Raw genomic sequence first — 21,074 nt, forward strand, 5'->3', positions numbered from 1 at the left:
GAGTTTAAATGAATATCTTTATGAATAATTGTATGCAACCTTACGGTATATCGTTATATTTCTTTGAGAGCTGAAATATTCAAATGTTCAATTACCAAGGAAAAGACTAATTATTATTATTATTATTATTATTATTCTATATTATTATAATATCAATGATATAATGTTAACGTTAGGATAAATGATAAAAGTGCTTTCGTAATTTATGCAATAATAATAATAATAATAATAATAATAATAATAATAATAATAATAAATGTTTCACAATCTTTTGTTCTCTGTTTATTCAAATAAAAGTATACAGTTTTAAAAAGTACTAATTTTATAGAGAAGATGGTTATTTTGGGGGAGTATATTTATAGAACGTGTTTTAGTTTTATAGTTAATTGTGCTGTAACGTTGAAGTGAATAAGCAATAAGACCCTCCACATCATGCATTACCAGGCATTGTACGAGCGTTTGGTTGTAATAGCGCCTCGACTTTGTCTCGGGCCCCATTACCCAAACAGTCGTATAATCCCTGGCAATGCCCTCTGTGTCGGGTCTTATTGCTTACATTTGGTATAAGATATATTTATGCCATTGTGGGCATTTCTTTTTAGATAGTGAAGATGTATACTCATAAATTGAATTATATCTAGGCCTTTTATTTTCGCAATATTACATTCAACTAAGTGTAGCAAAATATTCTGGGCGGCCTTTTTGCTTTCACTGTGCAATTGACTTGTGATACTGCTTTAATGGAAGATAATAAGGTGGAGAATGTTAGGTAAAAGTTCAAATTATTGTGATCCAGTAGTGTATAAAATACATTTTCCTTTTTTCAGGTCTGAGTACAGCTTCTACTTTAACTATGACATGCTGAGACATATGCAAAACATCATTTTTACATAAATTCTGTATTAGACTAATTATGATGCCACAATTTATAGTAACACAGTGATTAGGCTAAGTGTCAAATCTTACATGCAGAGACAACATACCTGGGATAAACATTGATTTTATTTAAATATTTCCAATTTATTTGATATGATTCTAAATAATTAAATATTTCAAATAATGTTGTGAATATTTATAGATATTCAAATATTTCTATTTCTATTTCTGACATGCCCTGCAAACCTGCCAGTTCGCGCCAGCAGGAATAAGGACCACCAATCATGGGCATGTAGAGTCCCCAATGTAAGTGAGTGGCTGGGTGCACAGGAGGGGAGGGGGCCGTGCCTGCCTGTGGTTTGTGGGACGGGTGGAGTGGCGAGAGCTGAGCAGGCATATAGGAGCTGATGAGAAGTGAAGGGAATACCGTTGTTATTATAGACTGGGTTATGGTTATTTTGCACCACATTGCACGTTTATTCTTCTATGTTTTATTCTTTTAATAAACCATTCAATTCACAAACCAAACCATCTTGGCAAGCACTTCATTACACTGATGTTTTCAGAATTGGGCTGGAAAACAAATTCTGGAGCGTGAAAAAGGAGCCGGGAGAAGGGGCGACTGAAACCAGCTCACCGCAACTGCTCGGGTGGAGGGCGACAGTGGAAGAGAGGAGTTTCCGAGACTGGCTCTGCCTCCCGACCCTCATCCATGAACAGCAGTGAGATTGCTTGGCTTAGCTCCCCCCTGCAGCCTGCTTCCAGCTGCCAGTGCCAGGGGGCGCCCAGCCCCACAGCCGGGGGATCATGGCACAGCTCCCCCAAGAAGCAGCTGATAGCGCCACCCTGCTTCCTCCTGCCGCCTGCTGCCCGCTTCTGGTTTCATCTAGGGTCCAACCCAACAGCCAGAGACTGGCCTAGCTCCCCCCAGAAGCCACTGACTGCATGCTGGCGCAAACTGAGCCCGTGTTTGTGGTGGGAAGAACGTCGGTCGGGGATGCGCTGCTCCAGCTGATACGGCCTCCGCTTTCTCCTGTTCAAGACCCCTGCATCCTGGGTCTGGACTTCCTGAGGCATACCGGGAGCCAACTGGATTTCCAAGTAGGGGACCAGCGCTTGCTATGGCTCAAAGGGAGAACCAGCAAAACCCCAGAGGAAGCCTTATGGGGACTAGAACACCACTCACCAGCAGCTAGCCACCAACCACCTCCAGATGAGCCAAATCCGGGAACAAACCAACCCCCAGGATGGCCTCACAGGACCTGTTGGGCCCCACCACCACTTGTTTCCAGGTCCTAGCCAGCTTCCTGAATGCCTGTCACTACACCCCCCACGGCCTGCCTCTGAAGACGCCGCACTGGCAGCAGCAACCTCGGTCTAGTACCATAGCTGTGAAAGGCTTTGCCTGCAGGAGCAGGTCCAGCTGCGGGAGCTGATGCTGAGGTACCGCCACAGCTTTGTTACCAGACCAGAACAGGCAGGTTGATCACACCTGGTCCAACACCACATCGACACCGGGGACACGGCACCAGTCAAGCTGCATCCCCACCGCCTTCCCCTAGCACGGCGGGCTGTGGCAGAGACTGACCCAACAGCGCCAGCAGTGATGGTTCTGAAGAAAAACGGAGAGTGAAGGTTCTGCGTGGACTACCAGAACAAGGTCACACAAAAGGACTCATACCCCCCTACCCCACATCGATGAGTCCCTGCACCTGGTGATTGGTTCCTCATGGTTCACCACGCTGGATTGGAGAAGTGGATACTGGCAGGTGGCACTCACCCACAAGGCCGTTCACGCTCTGCAATGCACCAGCAACTTTTGAGTGGTTGATGGAGGGTGTCCTGAGCAGCATAACCCCACAGAACTGTTTGTTCTACGTCGATGACCTCCTGGTCCATGGCTCCAGTTTTGAAGACACCCTGGCCTCCCTCTGACAAATGCTACAGCGACTGTGAGCGGCAGGACTAAAGTTGCATCCTGACGTACTGTTTCCTGAGAAGGGCGGTAACCTTCCTAGGTCATTGCGTTGGTGGCAAGAGGATGGAGGTGGCCAAGATCGATGCGGTCCGGGACTGGCCTGTCCCCACCAACCAATGCCAATTGAGAGGGTTCCTGGTGATGGTATCTTACTACTGCCGCTTTGTGGCCTATTTCGCAATGACATCTGCCCCATTATGCCAGCTACAGAAAGGGGAGCTCTTCCTCTGGACTGAAGACTGCTAGACTTTTCTTTTAAAAAAACTGTCATGTGTGTGTGTGTGTGGGTATGGATTGTGTGTGCATGTGGTGGGCGGACCCTCCCTCGAGGCTATAAGTGGGGGGGGGGAGGTATGAGCCATGAGCGGGAGAATGCGAGTAGATAGATAGTGGAGCGGTTGATGTGAATGTTAGGGATAGAGTGTGAAGCTGCAAGAGAGGGCCTACCCTGAGAAACAGAAACAAAGAACCGAGAGAGTGTCTGTGAGTGCCTGAGAAGGACAGAGAGAAAGTCGAAGTGAGAGACAGATGGAAAAAGCGAGTGAACAAGTAGGAAGTGAGGAGTTTTATTATTTTGGCATGAACCATGGCCCAAACAGAGATTCGCTGTTTATTCATTTTCTTTTGGTCAGTAATTAAGTCAATTTCGAATCCCATCTGGTCTCACTGAGTCTGTTTCCCTCAAACAGCGCAGATCGCTACATTGGTATCAGTGGGATGCAGGTACCCCAGCATGCACTCGTCGGACTCTAGCCTGGTGAGCAAGTCTGGGGTGGACTTGAGGCTGGCATGGGAGAGTGTAGCATGCGAGGGGGAAGGCAGCAGCAGGGCTGATAAGTGTTGTAATCACACACAAAGACTAAAGCAGTGGAGCCGGCTCTTTTGTCCAGCGGTATCAGCGCTATGCTTTAGTGCAAGCGGTCCCGGGTTCGTGCCTGCCCTCTACCTGTGTGTGATTTGCCTCGCCCTGTGTTAGACGGCTGCCTGCGGGAACTGAGGTTCACTACATTGGTGTTGAGAAGTGGGATTCATACAGCGCCTGCCACAAGGACTAAAACAGGAACAGAGGGAGAAGATGGCGGGCGTGACAGAGATGAGAGGAGATGAGCTTCGAGCTAGACTGGAGGAGCTGGTAGCTGAGCGGAGGGTTAGGAGCGACCTGGGAACAGGCGCTGCATGGGAAGGAGAGAACACAGAGCGAGGGGGAAGCAAGAGCCCTTGGGCCGAAGAGAAACGAGGGGTCAAGATGGTGGAGCTGGGAGGACGACAGACTACCCTGCAGGCTGAGGGGCACTGCATCATCGTCATCGAGGAAGAAGGAGGTTTTTCAACAACAATAGAAACATCATCGTGCACAGAGATGGGAGGACACACACTCACTTCGGCAAGATGTAAACAAAGGGACCTACTGCAGCCACCTACAGTATGACGGTAAGGGCAATTGGCTAGACTTTCTATAGCAATTTGAAATGATGGCAATGATAAATGAATGGACAGATAAAGAGAAAGCCAGCAACATAATTGCCTGTCTAAACAAAGAGGCCTTACCGTGCTTAACTACCATTGACATAAATAGCTGTAGCAGCTATGGGACACTGATTGCTGAATTGAGTGTGTGTCTGATGAGAGAGCAGAACGTTAAGCCCTGACGTGGGCCCCGTGCAGGAGAGAGAATGAGCTGTGTGGGGGTAACATGATGCCAGGGGCTAGCAAGCAGGCGGTGAAAGCTGGACGATATGATTGAAGATTCCCTTGGGAGGCGTACCGTGTTAAATTCATAATGGCAGCGCTTACTAATAGTTGGGGGCTGACTGAGAAGGCCTGGCAGTTGGCAGCTGCATTGGAGGGAGAAGCACTGCAGGTTCTGCTGGACCAGGGCCCAGAAAAAGTGGCCCAGTACAAGGTGCTAACCACAGCTCTCAAGTGCCGTTTCGGGTGACTACAGCCTGCAGTCGGTCTGCACCTGCAGCTGGCTAACCGCACCCGAGGCTCTGGAGAGAAACTGGGCATACTGGTGTCTGATGTCTGGTACCTGGCTCGGAGAGGGTACTCCACTTTCCCGCCAGCCTTCCAGGAAGACCTGGCCGTGGAAGCCTTTGTTCGTGGACTGACCTGCGTCAGCAGGTCCAGCTTGCTGCCCCAACCTCCCTAGAGCTCGTGACTCATGGAGAACAAGTTGAGGCTGTGCTCAAAGAGGTGGAGCATGACTGGGCCTCTGAGAGTGAGTGGAGACAGCAGTAGAGGCATCCCAACCCCACACCACCCAGAGCCCGCATGGCCCAAGCAAAAGAAGAGGAAGCCCCAGACAGCACTATCAGCCCTGGCGCCTGAGCCCCACCCTCCACTGTGCTGGGGCTGTGGACAGCCTGGCCATCTATGGTGCCACTGCCCAGCAGTAGGTGCTGCACCGCAACACCTGACACAGCAACCGCAGGGAAACGCCAAGGGGCCCGCATAGATTGGACAACGTGGACCCCCAACACAATCCCTTTCACCATAGAGCACCAAGCTACAGCCCTCACCACCAGTGTAGCTGGGAGAGCGGAGCCTCGTTCTCCCTGGAAACCGCAGATCACAGACAGAACAAGCCGGCTGTAGTGGTTGGGAGGACCACTGCAAGGCACTTCTGCCACGTTCCCGTCTGAGTCGAGAGGGTTCCTTGCACTGCTCTAGTGGAGACTGGCTCAACTGTGACTCTCGTCCACCCTGACATGCTCCCCACTGGGGTCCAGCTGGAACCCACCACCGTACATTAACTCACTGTGTCAGGAGAGCTAGGGCCAATGCAAGGGAAGGGCAACCTCGCTATAGAAGTGGCTGGATGGACAGTTTACCAACTCCCCCCATCCCGTCCCATCCCGTCTGGGTAGCAGCTGTACAGAATCCCTGCATACTGGCCCTGGACTTCCTACACAGATGGACAACTAGATCTCAGGACCAGGACATTGCACATATAGGGGGCGCCCGGCCTTGGCTTTAGTCAACCCGAGGGGGCCGTTGAGTTGAAGTCGGGACCCCTCTGCTGGACATCTTCAGGCTCTGCCGAGGGAACAACAAACTGCTACAGCGAGACGAGGACCTCAACCCTCCCCCAGGCTTCACCACACCCCAGGCTACCAGCCCTGTCATGCACCAGAGTCGCCAGGGACAACGCAGCCTCTTGGAGGGCCCAACCCCACAAGGAGCTTAATCTGATGCCACTGCAATCCCGTCTGTCATCGAGGGACTTCGGCCCTCCCTCGGGTGTGGCCACGCACCGGCCCAGCCCCGTCATGCGCCAACATTGCCAAGTTTCATGCTGCCTTACAATGGCTGATAATGTTCAGAGAACAGCTGCAGGCCTTTCAATACACAATACAACACCGGGCAGGAGAAAGGCATGCAAGGGAGGGGAAGAGAGATGCTGCATGGTGGTACTGGTGGAGTGAGCAGAGTGGAGAAGGCACCAGGAAGACCCGGACCTGCATCCAGTGATGCAGTGGCTGGAGGACCAGCAGAGGCTCCTGTGGGAGGAGGTAGCTTGGCACTCCACTGCCCCCTGAGGGCTGTGGTCACAGTGGCCTGGACTGACCCTGAGGGATGGAGTCCTCCAGCGGCAATGGAAGGAGCCAGCGATGTGAGAGGCAATGTGCAGGTGGTGGTCCCTCAAGCATTACGCTGGGAAGTACGTGACATCCACCATGGGACCCCAGGCACCGGACACTTCGTGGGTGACGAAAACGCTGCAGTGGCTCCACCAATCCTTCTATTGGGGACAGTGCAGATAGGATGTGGAGGACCACTGTCGGCACTGTGACACCTGCACTGCCCGGAAAGGACCCCCAGGCCGGTCGCAGGCCACCCTCCAGAAGTACCAGGTCGATGGTCACATGGAGAGGGTCGCTATGGATGTCCTGGGCCCCTTTCCACGCTCAGAGAGAGGAAACCAGTTTGTCTGGTGGCCCTCGACTATTTCACCAAGTGGCCGGAGGCATACGCTCTTCCAGGCCAGGAGGCAGAGATGGTTGCTAAAGCCCTGCTGGATTCTTCAGCCTGTTTGGGATCCCGAAAGAGCTGCATTCGTATCAGGGGTGCAATTTCGAATCTGCCTGCACACCAGCCCTGCTCATGATGGGACGTGAGCTCCGCACCCCGCCAAACTGGTTTTCGGCCATCCCCCAGATGCCCTCAGTGTACCCCCGGGTCCTGAGTACACCAGGAGGCTGCAAGACTGGATGGAGGTAGCCCATCACTTCGCCCGGGACCAGCTGCAGGCTGTAGATGCCCATCAGAAGTGAAACTACAACTTCCGGACTCTGGGGCACCAGTTTATTGCTGAAGAGCTGGTCTTGGTCTACAGCCCCAAGAGGAAGAGGGGCCATTTCCCCAAGCTGGACAGCCACGGGCTCTGGCCCTGCCAGGTCCTGGAGCGAATTCGGGGAGGTGGTGTACGGAGTGCAGCTGCCAACTAGAGGCCGAGACTTTGTCTTTCCCTCGGGGACGAAGGATTACAGGGGAGGCTATGTAACGACCCTGGCGATGGCATCATCCTGAACATTGTGTGTTGTCTTGTCTGTCTTGTTTGTTATGTCTTGTGTATTGTTCAGTGTATTCTAAGGGTATGGGGCACATCTTTAGTGTGTGTGTTGGGCGGACCCTCCCCCGAGGCTATAAGTGGGGGGGAGCCGCAGATAGAGACTGGAGAGGTTGACGTGAATGTGACAGACAGAGTGTGAGGCTGAAAGAGAAGGCCTACCCTGAGAAACAGAAATGAAGAACCGACAGTGTCTGCGAGTGTCGGAGAAGGATAGAGAGAAAGTAGAAGCGAGTGTGATAGACAGATGGAAAAAGCAAGTGAAAGAGTAGGGGAGTGAGGAGATAGTTTTATTATTTTGGCTTGAACCCAGGCCTGAACAGGGATTCACTGTTCATTAATTTTCTTTTATATTACAATATTTCAATATTTTCAAATAAATATTTGATATGTATTTATTCGATCTCAAATATAAATATATTTGTCCCAGGTCTGAGAGGCACACAAATATACAATACAGAGCTGTGTAAAACAGTGCACTGAACAAGGAACAGTCAGTGACTTGCTAAAGATTGTGATTCCAAATATTGTATTGAAGGTAGACTGTTCATAATTTAGCCATTTATTTAACCAAAAAAAAAAAAAAAAATTAGGGTAGCTATTGCATAATGTAAAACAATGGTTTTAGAAACCTTTCAGATAATAACCAATAACGAACCATTAAAGTTATTATGGAAAACGTATTAAATATTCAGTTACCTGAATGCTGATTTTTAAAACATCTCTTAAAATGATTCATGCCACATTTATGCAGCAAATACTACTGAATAAATGTCTGTAATTTTTCAAGAAAATTGAAATTAATATCTTATTCATATGAAATACAACATATTTTTTATATGCACATACTGTAAAACCAAAAATATACTATTATAAGTTTACAAAATGACAGCCTGCATACTGCACATTATCAAAATCAATGTAAAACTACATTAGTTTTGCACATTTAAAAATATTTAAATATTTTCATAATTTGCTGACAAAAATCTATTGTTTACAAATATATATCTGAACAACTTAAAAAGACGTTGAAAAATTATAAAATATTAGGTGCCGCTTTCAACGTCAAAAGTGGTTTATTTTTTATTTGGTTAACAACCTAAATCTAATTATCTATATCTAACTGTATGTATCTACATCTTTTTTTTTTGTTTGTTTTTTTGATCAGGAGCAGTCAGTAGGACACCCTGTGTACTTGGGGCACCTTGCCCGTCGTTTCCGCCAGTTGCCGCTGTGTGTGTGAGCTGTGTGCTCTGCTGTTGCTGCCCTTTGATCCTTGCATTAGTGTTAGTTAGGGGCTCGGAGACACACACAGAGAGCAGCCATAAGACACAGCAACAACACCACTACCACCACCTCCTTCCCTGCTCCTACAACCAGCAACACTCAAAACCGGGGACAGCCAGGTGCACGACAAGTCCCTGCCATCAGACTCTCGCATACAATTTCCAGGGGAAAAAAAATAATCTTCTTATCGCTAAACAAGGAGGAGAATGTGAAAAAAAAGGGAAAATGCCCAGAAGGAAACAGGAGCAACCCAAGCGCCTGCCTTCACGTAAGTCGATTTCTGCTTTTCTGTGTTTTTTTAATGGCTCGCTATGTGTTTTGCGCAGTACTTTAGGGTTAAAGAGGTGAAATGGACAAAGACACGGCGTAGGTTATTTCTCGTTTTTTTAGGTCTGCTAAGGCAGCCATGTTGGCGATGTGAAGCTCTCGGAGTGTAAGCGGAGCCTCTAATGGTAAATGATCGATAAAGGTCCTGTTCTCCCAAAGGTTGCGGTCAGTTAGCGTGTCTCTTGGCAGTAAATGGCATTATCGCACAGTGTTTTGTGAATCTGGCCGTGGAAGTCTGTGGTGCTTTATGGAAGCAAAAGGGGAGGATCTGATAATCTGGCCGCAATGAAATGAAGGGTCAGTCGGATCAGAGAAGCCAGGCTAGACTCAGGCTTCAATGCCCTAGCTTTTAGCAGCGATAGTGCAGTCCAACACCGCTCGGCAACTTAGTTCCTCTCTCTCCCTGCAAAGCATATGTAACTTTCTTCCTACGATCAAAAAGCCGGATTGTATGGTACGATCATGTTGTTTTGATTCGGAGCGACTAGGAACCGGGAGGGATTTTTTTCATGCTGATGTATTTTTTTCCACCCCTCCCAGTTAAGTTGAGTTCATGTCTGCAGGCTGCCTGTGTCAAAGCCATGGTCGGTCACCTGAAGTTCAGGGTTTTTTTTTTCGCCCTTTGCAGCCATTTATTGCAGACAGACTGCGACCGATAACGGAGTAATTTGAGCATCACGGCATTTTTGATTGACAGTTGAGCTGTCACACAACGCAGACTTTGAAATTAGCATTGTATATTTGGGCTCCAGTAATGGTTATTTTGTGTTTGTTTGACCCTGCGTTAGGATGTGCTTTTATCAGTCGAACTGCTATTGCGCAGGATGTCCGCTAGAGGATCGCGACAGTCGATTCAGAACAAAACTCATTGATCATTCAATACAATAGTACTGTGTGTACAACTGCTTTGTTGTTAAACATACGATGGCAATGCAACATAATGTGAGAATTTGTAATTAACAGGAAATAAATTTATACGTTATGCTTTTCATTTATGTAACTGCCTCTCCGGCTAATGTAATGCAATACAATACAATTGAGAACATGTTGTTCTTGGTACTGTATTTAATAATAATCCACAGGAAATATTTATTTGAAATGTAAGTATGGTTATTAATGTTATGATGACATAGTTTGGTGTCAGATTACGTTGGGATTATCACACAAACAAATGTGTTCAAAAGACAGAAGCACAAATTTCTTTTGTTTCTTTTATGTTATACAGAATCAAGAAGTGAGTAAGGCCATTTGTTGCAAACACGTCATATTTGTAATGTGTGTTATTATTAAACCCTTACCATCCTATAAATAGAAAGTTCTTTTTTTTTTTTTTTTTATTAACAGTGTGTTATAGCAGTAGAAGGGTGCAGATACCAGGTCTCTCACTGACAGCATAAATCATGCCACAAATTTTCGATTGGATTTAGGTCAGGGCTCTGACTGGGCCACTCAAGGACATTTACCTTTTTGTTTCTTAGCCACTCCAATGTAGCTTTGGCTGGGTGCTTTGGGTCGTTGTCACGCTGAAAGGTAAACTTTTGTCCCAGTTTCAGCTTTCTTGCGGAGGGCAGCAGGTTTTCCTCAAGGACTTCTCTGTACTTTGCTCCATTCATTTTCCCTTCTATCCTGACAATTGCCCCAGTCCCTGCCGATGAGAAACATCCCCATAACGTGATGCTGCCACCACCATGCTTCACAGTAGGGATGGTGTTCTTTGGGTGATGCGCGGTGTCGGGTTTGCGCCAAACATAATGCTTTGCATTTAGGCCAAAAAGTTGCATTTTAGTTTCGTCAGACTACAAAACTTTTTGCCACATGGCTACAGAATCTCCTGAGTGTTTCTTTGCATACTTCAAACAGGATTCAAGGTGGGCTTTCTTGAGTAAAATACAGGCCAGATTTGTGGAGTGCTTGGGATATTGTTGGGATATTGTTGTCACATGCACACTTTGACCAGTCTTGGCCATAAGTCTGTAGCACTGTAAAGTTGCCATTGACCTCTTGGTAAGATCAATAGGATTCTGGCTAAGGACTACTAAGAGCGACTTAGTTAAACTTTGCACTCCCTCAAAAATGGAGCTCTGTGAACCGTCAGATACCCTGGAATTAGTACAGTAATGCACAATAATGAAATGGTAGAGCAGTACTACAGCAGGTTCGATATTGGAATTGTAATAAAGTAACTCTGTGGCTCCTTCTAAATCGATCCTCTTTTGAAATGCATCATTTTATAAGAGCTACATTTAAAGCAAACCATTACTTGCAAGGCACCTGATTGCTTTCTCCAAGATTTGTTTATGTTAGGGACATGCTTGTCTGGAGAGAGGGCAGGTTTTTCAGCTGATTTATACAGTACTCTGTACAGGGTTACAAACGCACAGCTGTCCTGCACCCAGTCCTGGATTTCAGAACGTCCCTTTTTATGTACAATAACCTTCCCCTGCTAAGTCTGGCCTGAACTGATTGTGTGAATCGCAGCATGAATGAGTCTCACCTGAGTAGGTTTACTACTGTAATTAGAAGTTTATTTATAGCAGCCAGATTACTAAGCCTTTTTGCACCTGATCATGTAAATAATATTCTTAAATTGCAAGTTACATAATTGCAAAAGTTCCTGTGCAGATTGCTGGTAATCCGTGATGTAAGGCACAAAAAGAAAAGCCTTTTTTTTTTTTAAATTGGGTACCATGCTAGGTTAAAGAAAGTTCTCCGTTTTCGTGACATAATTTCAGGTAGCCTGTCTCTGCTTCTCATCACTTCCTGTTTGGTCGAAGCAGGGCGCTGGCTGCCAATTATGTCACACGTTAGGAAACAGCTGGTTGGTAAATGACAGGAAAGGTGGTGTTGACAAGTGGGCTCTATCAGAGTAAACCGTGCAAACAGAGCTACACACACACACACACACACAAAAATCACTATTTGCCACAATAAGGAGCCTTTTCGTTTAGTACCGTGCTACAGAAAGCTTACTCCTTGACGTCTTTGTAAAAGTAGAGTCGATGTGTTCCATGGGGTTTGGAAGATGTTTTGACAAGCTGTTACAGTCAGCTCCACAGCAGTGACAGCCAGCGTTTGGCTACAGTTTCTTTGCATTAAATACTATTGGCAGCAGGTCATAAGGAAACTTCAGGGGGAGAAGGACACTGAGGGCGCTTTCTGTGTTTCACCACACAAATGCATCTCCCGTGCAGTTGCTAAACAGCATCCATCTGACAACTGAGGACAATGATCTGATCAAATGTTCACAGTTCAGCTTGTGGGCGTGCTTTATTAGCTATGCACCGCTACTACAGTAAATTAGGGTCTTTTTTTATTATTAACCATATTGCTGTAAAAGCTGATAAATGGCTCCTATGGATTATTCTGACGATGGCAATTGGTTTTCATAATATAATGAATGTATGCTCGCAGGAAACTTGTGCTTGAATACAGACAATCAAGTTCAAGATTATTAGCAGTAATACATTTGAATAAAACATTAGAAGTAGCAGAAGTAGTATTTGGAAGATAGTCATATAATTAGATTATTATGTTTTACTTTTGCCAAGATAGAAAATAGAGTATTTATGTGGGCTCGAAAGTTTTAACCTGTGTTATTAAGTACGGTGCCGACAAAAAAGGGACCAGATTTCAGGATCACTGTGACCATCTTCATTTCCAACATGTTTCACACTGTGAGGTGTCAATACATCTTTCACGCTCAAGATCATAAACGTAATAAACAAGGTGTCTAACCTTAAGAAGTTTATGGTAGTAATTTCATTTGAAAAACAGCCTACTTAACAAATTGATTGAAGGCAGACGACAGTCCGAATTTATAGACAAGGGGTCAGCGCACAGCTACATGTGGAGCACTGTTTTACCAGGAGTAAACAGCATCATGAGAGTGCCCCCAATTAATGGGATTACCTTCCTGTTTGAGAGCATTGTAAGTCATTTATTGAGACATGTGCTCGGCAGAGATGCTGCTAACCAAACATATTGTCTGTGGTGTGTTTACAAGCCAGACAGGCCCTTGTGTGCGCTCATTAGAATGAACAGCGGGCCTTGTCGGGAAAGCAAGACCCTTGCATAGACAATTATTTACATTTTTTTTTTTTTTTTTTAATTAAATGGTGTGTTTGAGTACCTTTTCCAAACAAAGGCAACCCCTTACAAAACTTGTGAGGACCCTTACCTTTCAGCTTGCAGAATTTGGCTCTGCAAACCATTTATGTCACACTTAAGACAAAGAAAGAATGCCTACAGAAGGTATTTTTCATCTGGTAATGTTTTTGCGAAGCCCCCTGCATGTCTCCTATTGCTAAGTAAAAGGTGTCTGCATTTAATCTAAATTGAATTACTTGACACTTCTCTTGACACCTTTACTGCTTGTCTCAGAGTCAGGCGGCCTGATTATTATTCCAGTATAAGTTATGTTGGTAGGCAACCTAACTCGAGTCATGTGGACGCTGACCTACTCAGTAACCTGCTGCTCCCTTGCTAAATTCATTGGATGCCTCCAAACAGTAATGTACCGTTAACATTACAGGGCTCTCTCTCTCGGTCTCTCTCTCTCTCTCTCTCTCTCTCTCTCTCTCTCTCTCTCTCTCTCTCTCTCTCTCTCTCTCTCTCTCTCTCTCTCTCTCTCTCTCTCTCTCTCTCTCTCTCTCTCTCTCTCTCTCTCTCTCTCTCTCTCTCTCTCTCTCTCTAATTTTATACAGGCACCTCCAAAATTATTGGCAGCCTTGATAGAGATGAGCAAAAAAGGCTATATAAAATAAACAACACAGGTAATGAGCTATATTGTAATTTTCCAATATGTGGAATAAGTTGTACTTTTATTAATGATTCAAGGGAATCAATCAAATTATAAATTTATTTCCAAAAAAATTAAGTGTCACAATTATTGGCACCCTTTGTTTTCAGTACTTTGTGCACCCTCCCCTTGCAAGGATAACAACACTGAGCCTTTTTCTATAATTTATTATGATACTGGAGAACACACTGGAAGGGATCTCAGACCATTCCTCCATACAGAATCTTTCCAGATCCTTGACATCCTTCGGTCTGCGCTTATGGACTGCCCTCTTCAGTTCAAACCACCGGTTTTCAATGGGATTCAAGTCCGGAGACTGAGATGGCCATTGCAAAATGTTGATTTTGTGGTCAATTAACCATTTCTTTGTGGATTTTGATGTGTGCTTGGGGTCATTGTCTTGCTGGAAGATCCATTTGCGGCCAAGTTTATTTTACAGTAGGTACGAGGTACAGTAGGCGGGGGTAAGATGCACTGGCATCCTCTACCAGGCAGATTTACCACTGTTCCACTGGTTTTGAACTTCTTAATTATTGCCCTAGTAGTGGTAAGTGGTATATTTAGGTTTTCAGGTATTTTTTTGTAACTATTGCCTGATTTAGGAAGGTCAACAACCATTTGTCTCTCTTCATTTGTGAGTTCTTTGCTTTTCCCCATGGTGATGGATGACAAATGGATTTTACATGTGTGTTACCTCATTTTTATACCCCAGTGAAACAGGAAGCCATGGAAGGCAACAATACAGTAACTTAAGACTGAGATGTACTTAAAGTAGAATGTTAATACAGATTTCATTTTGTTTGATCTTATTTATAAGAATCTTTTGGGGTGCCAAAAATTTTGACACCTATCATTTTGATTAAAAAAAAATATTACTTCTTAAAAATAAATGTTTTCTCTGAGCAGTTGTATCAGTATAAAAGAATATAGCTCATTACCTGTGTTGTTTATTTTATACAGCCTTTTTTGCTCATCTTTATCAAGGGTACCAATAATTGTGGAGGTGCTTGTATGTATACAGTGCCTTTAGAAAGTATACACCCCCTTTCAAAATTGTCACCTTTTTGTTTCCTTATAACCTTGAATTAAAATGCATTAAAATTGTTTTTTTTTCATGTATGTACACATCCTACCCCACAACTTCCAAGTGAAAAAATATTCTAGAAATTTGTAGAAAATTAATTAAAAATAAAAACTGAAATAGCTTGGTTGGATAAGTGTCCACCCCCCCTTGTAATAGCAATCCTAAATTTGTTCAGGTGTAACCAATCAAAATCACACACTAAGTTACACAAAAGAAGGGATTTTGTCCGAAATGTCCTGAAATGTATATATTTCTAACCAGTTAATTCATTTCAATCTTATGTGTACATGCAAAAAAAAAGTTCATTTTAATGTCGAACCCTGTATTAGCACTGGCTCCTGAAAGGGGAGTTGTGTTGTACTGTATGTCCAGTTTACACCGGTTTTGTATTATATTTTCTGTACACATGCGTACACAGGTCAGTACAGACATACTGTTTTGATTTTCGTTCCCTATACTTGTTGGAGGATAGAGTTATATCTCCTGTTTGTCCAACACAAAACGCACATGTTTGCATACCCATATGTCTTACAAACACTGATCCTCTGGCTTAACTAGTAAACCTTTAAATGTTAATTATTAAAAATAAACTAAATATGAAAGGTATTGCTTTGAGCAGCATTGTTACCTTTCTCCACCATATTGGACAATGTACTGTATATCTGGGCACAAGAAGCACATGCATTTGATGCTACAATATTTTGTATTTTTTAATTCTGGGCTGATACTTGGAAACAACGGCTTTGAGTAGAAATACTATTGCAATTAATGTTAAAATCTTATAGGGCCTTAATTAATAAGTTTGTTATTAAACTGGCAATGTGCACCACAATTTTAACATGGTAACATGGCCCCAGTGAAATACCATGTCTTGTTAATATTTGGTAACCATTTACCCATTTACTCCAGTATAATTTTATTCTTAAGAATGTTATTTCACTAATTTTAGTGTGTGTGTGTGTGTGTGTTGTCTATATATATCTATATATATATATATATATATATATATATATATATATATATATATATATCGCATCACCGTAGCCAGGTCCTGGTCTGTTTAATGTACCTTTGTTTTAAGTCCAGCAAGTTCAAATGATTGAAAACAAGGAAGGCTTGCAATTGCTTATATAACAGATATTGTACAAAGAAGGTCAGGCCTTGTGGGCTGTGTTGCTTAGGTTGTATCCCAGGTTTGTGAATATTTAATAGATCATCAAGAATATTCATGACCTTAATTCACCCTTGGCTAGCAGGCAGTAATCTTCATGAATATTAATTTATGAAAGTACTGGGGGTGACAACTAGAATTGAGACCTTATATTCCTATCCTTATTGAACTCCCTTGTGGTAATCCCAGGTTTCATGAATAGTTAATCAGTGCGTGACCTCGATTAACCCCCAAATCCTTACCGTCTACCCTCCCACAAAAGTCTTAAACCATGGATTACCATTTACAATTTTTGTTTTTTTTATCTTTAAATGAATTATATATATATATATATATATATATATATATATATATAAACTAGTTGGTAAAATGAGGCTGAGAGCCTAATGGGGATATTTAAACATTCAGTTCAGTAAGTGAGTATGTTATTGTAAAATAGTACATAAAAACATTTAAATGAATGTATGTGTTATTTTAAAAACACCAGTCAATCTAGGTTGTTAAAGAGAAAACAAACCTACATTTTCAGAGATGTTATATGACCTGTATTTGAAATAGATGTTCTTACCCTGCAAATTGAGGACAGAAGAGCTGTTAAATTATTTCATGGGTGTACTGGCAAATCAGAAGAAATGGCAAGAAACATATACACAAATTAACAACTTTGTACTACACTTCTGGGTTAACTGGATGTTTGTTTTTTCATGTTTGGCCTGTGCACACTGAACTCTTCTGTAGTGTCGTAATGTGTTGAAACTGCAGGTATCAGCCCTCTCTTTGTTGTATTACAGATGTTGACAGAGTAGAAGAAGAACACGAAGAAGAAGGAGAGCCCCAGGGAGAAGACAGCTGGTTTGGGAACACTTCGGACACTCCATCCGAGTCCTCCTGTGGGGATGTGCAGGATGAGCTCAGGATTTCACCCCACCAGGAACAGGACACCTCCACGGAGAGCTCTCTGGGCTGCCTCGCCCCCATGCAAGGGAATTCTCTGGAACTCTTTGGGCTTAACAATGAGGCATTCAAGCAGGGGAGCTTTGCCTGCAAGGACCAGCTGTCCTCCGTCGTCTCTTCTCTGAACGGGGATAGTTCCCAGGTGCTGGGCAAGCCGATGAGCAGCAACCTGAGACGTCTGCTGGAGGCTGGCTCCCTCAAGCTAGATCCGGGCGACCTTGCAGCAAGAGGGAGAGGGGGGCACTCCCCGCCAGTTAACATTGGTTCCAGCCTGGCCCTGTCCCCCTCTTCCCATCACGCCCAACAGTTAGGTGCCCTTGCCCGGAAGCTGGCCAACAGCTCCTCCGCAGCTGCGTCCCCAGGAGCAGCAGCATTGTCTACAAACAGCATCAAGCAGGAGCCTTGCGATCTCTTTGTCACCAGCAGCAGTGGCGGAAGCGGGTTTGTGTGGGGAAGCCGTGAGAAGTGGCCGCCCACCAGCACAACCCCCAGCAGCAGCCTCTCCCCAGACTCTGCCATCCAGAAGCTGAAGGCAGCTGCCAATGCGGTTCTCCAGGACCAGAGCGCCGCGGTGGCGTCCTCCCCCTCTGCGTCGACAGCGGTGGGGAGGCCTGAAGAGACAGTGCGCTTTGACGCCTTCACCTCTCCCTTCAGCCCGCAGTCGGCTAGCTCCACGCTGGCGGCCCTTTCGAAGAAGGTGAGCGAGAGAGGTTTCTCCGGTCAGGTGGAACACCAGCCCCCTGCCAGTTCCTTCCTCTCACTGGTCTCCATGACCTCCTCGGCGGCACTGCTCAAAGAGGTGGCTGCCCGGGCTGCTGGGAACCTTCTGGCCGACAAGAAGGAGCCTCTGTCGCTGGTGGTAGGACCATCGGAGGACGTCAAGCCACTGCTGGACAAAAACCGGACTATTTCACCGTCGCAAACCCTGGAGCTGCTGTTGCCATCCACAGCCAAGGGGAGGACCAAAGCCAGCAACCAAGGAGGTACTGTAGCGCATTGATCCTAGAATCCATAGGAGAGTCAAGCAGTCAGTAATCCGTTCTCTGAATGTGGGCTGAATCCAAAGATAAAATATCTTTCTAGAGAGCCATTTATGACTGGTATGCCTTGCTCTCCCGCTTGATTCTTCCTGTGGTATTCTCTTAGTTTTTTTGTTTATCGTGTTCGTTAGTTACTGATTATGTTGTTTCCCCCTGATTGTTGTATTGTTTCCATGCCTAACACAGCAAGTAAAATATAAACTGAGCTGAAAAAGGGCTGTTCAGAGATGGTGAATCCATGAAGGTTTTACTACAGTTTTGATTGGTGTATAGGTAACAAGCTCAGGTGTGTCTTATTAAACTCCTAGTAAAACCAGGAATGATCAAACTGCTATGCAATAGGAGTCTGACTGCCAGCCCTGCTGTCTGTGGATATACATTATATCTTGCTGTATCTCCAGATATTAGCAGCTGTACTGCATTTACAGGTGCTATTAAAACAATAATTAATTTTGTCTCTGTAAAAAGTCACCTTGTTAGGTAGGAAGGTGTTTGATGCTGTGGTACAGTCACAGTCCACTGAGGGCATTATCAGTTAGCACAGTATGTGTTACATTATTGGGGAGCTTGCAATAAATTGTAATTTAGACATGACCTTAGCTGTGTAGGTTAATTCCTGCCACATGCTTCTTAGTCCAGCTATGGGGATAATCTGGGAACGCTCTAGGTCAGCCAGGCATGCTGCGTGGGGCTCCGATGCTATAAAAAGTGCTATCTGCCTGAAAGAGTTGATGAGATCCTCTGAGCTTTGCGTGTGCTTGTCAGAGAAGAAGCAGAAGTAGACCACCCTAGCCAGGTTCTCTGTTAAATTCTTACATCCTTTCCTCAGCTTGGGCAGAGAGGGCCTCCACAGTGAAACAAGCAGGGACATGTAACAAGATATGCTGCGTTAGACTCCAATGTAATTAATATAATCCTTGTATTCTAGATTGTCAGTGCTCAGAACTCTGCTTCAAAGTACCGTATTCCTTCAAATTTAAGAAGCACTTTTTAAACCAATTTTTTCTTCTCAAAAATGGCCTGCATCATAAATTTGAGTGCAGTATAGTGATGCGTGTATTAAAATCGCCAACAAAAGATGTAACTGCCTGAGTACACCAACACCAACATGACTGCCTGGCAGTTGAAGGGTTCCATAGTAGTTATCCTGCGGAGCGGACACTCTCCTCCTCAATGTAAACAAAGCAAGCTTTTGTTCAGTGCTTGCCTGTGTAGCTATGGCTGTGGTGCAGTAGCCTCGATCTGGTGCTGCTAAGTTCTTAAACAAGTGTAGGCTTCCCGGTCACGCCCCCCAGCCAATCAGGACCTCCCAATCAGCTCAGCTTGGGGCAAGCCTTCCTGTTTAGCAAAGCAGCAGCACAGTTGAAACAGCGACAGGATGCTCCCTGTCACAAATTAGCTTCCTAAGGAATTCGAAGAGAAGCTTTTACAATTTCAGCGTTTCGTTATTGGTCTCAGTTCTAATCAGACCCCCGTTTTTTTCTACTTGCCAAGCAGTAACACAGTTCACAGAAAGGGAGAAATACATGTGTGAGTAATCACCACTGGAAATGAGGAGCAGCGCTTAACTGTAATGCTCTGTGTGACCTCAGACAACTGCAAACGGCCTGCATACATCGTTTTCTTATATGAGTAAATGCAGCTTTGTAAATGCATCTTTTTTTTTTTGATATTTTCCTGAAGTTGAGGGTTGAAACTTTGGGCTGCATTTTAAATTCGAGGGCATCTTAAATTTGAAGGAATGCTGAACTATATCCCGAATAACTGTAAGAAGTATAAGTCAACTAGACAAATGGTTTGACAAATGCCTTATCTTATTGCCTTTTCTTATATGACTATATTAATCAATGAAGACATGTTGAAAAGCTTAAAGTAATTGTAGCTAGTTGTAGCAAACATAGTTACAGCAAACATGTATTTATAGTACACTGGGTTAACGGAAGTTCCAAGTTAGCTTGTCTTGCTTTACAGAAATTACTGCTTTACTTCCTTGTTTATTTTATCTCAGCTGTGTCTTCTAGGTCAAAGCATGTTACTGTCTGTCAATAGGCAGGGTTAGAAACGCCTGCTTGCCTGAGGCAAATTCAATGTGATGGGGAATAGCTGATGTCTGTGTCTCAGTAGTCCTCTGGGCGCGTACTTAAAGCAAATGTACAGATTAATACCTGTGATGTCACATGTCACAGTATCCTCTTGCGTACTTAAAGAAATGTCCGATAAACTCTCAAGTTTTTCATGTAACATTTGCCTACACATCGTCACCACTTATTCGTAAGTATTACGAATGTTTCGTAACGCCTTGATTCCGACCCTAACGGAATAAAAAGTGATAGCTATATTTTCACAAGAGGTTTTTTTTTCTCTACGATAGCTTTATCGATATTATAAAAGGGTAAAAAAAAAAAAAAAAAAAAAAAAAAAAAAAAAACTATTATGCATATTAAATTGATTATTGCAAAACTTAAATGAAACGCCTCCAGCCTTTATTTACAATATTTGCCAGCAGACCCAGTGCATATTAGAGACTGGCGTTTATATTAGATCACTAGCTTGACATGCTTCAAGCGGTCATTGAGAAGCCGCTAACACACAACCTTGTAGCAACATTGTAACTCAATTGAAACATTCCAGCAACTTTGTTAAAAGGTTGTGTGTCAGTGAGAACTAAGTAACAGAATAACACAATTACAATGTATTGTACACCCTGAAGTATAAAGCGAAAGTATAGTCTTTTTCTATGCACTGGTTAACAAGGATAAGGTATGCAAAATGTTGGAAAATGAACAAGCAGAAGTACAAATTTGCATTTAAAAATGGAATTAGATCTACCATTGTTAATAATAATAATAATAATAATAATAATAATAATAATAATAATAATAATACAAACTTCTAAAAAATGTTTTTAAAATCAACAATAAAAGCGATAAGTGTTTGTTTAATCTCAGACTTGTACATTTTTAATACAACAAAACACGTTAAAGTA

General features: G+C 44.1%; 1 protein-coding gene across 5 annotated transcripts in view; it reads left to right on the forward strand.

Annotated features, from left to right (window-relative positions):
- The first annotated feature begins 8,657 nt into the window (after positions 1-8,657).
- Positions 8,658-21,074, forward strand: part of LOC121296937 (zinc finger protein 827-like) — a 44,758-nt gene continuing 32,341 nt past the window's right edge. For all 5 annotated transcript variants that reach the window (XM_041222888.1, XM_041222895.1, XM_041222906.1 and 2 more), the window contains exons 1-2: positions 8,658-8,982; positions 16,886-18,031. In XM_041222888.1, the coding sequence (XP_041078822.1) occupies positions 8,940-8,982; positions 16,886-18,031 (1,189 nt within the window). In that variant the 5' untranslated portion in view covers positions 8,658-8,939. The remainder of the gene's footprint in view (positions 8,983-16,885; positions 18,032-21,074) is intronic.

The sequence above is a fragment of the Polyodon spathula genome, chromosome 2 (assembly GCF_017654505.1).
Source record: "Polyodon spathula isolate WHYD16114869_AA chromosome 2, ASM1765450v1, whole genome shotgun sequence".
NCBI classification, from domain to species: domain Eukaryota; kingdom Metazoa; phylum Chordata; class Actinopteri; order Acipenseriformes; family Polyodontidae; genus Polyodon; species Polyodon spathula.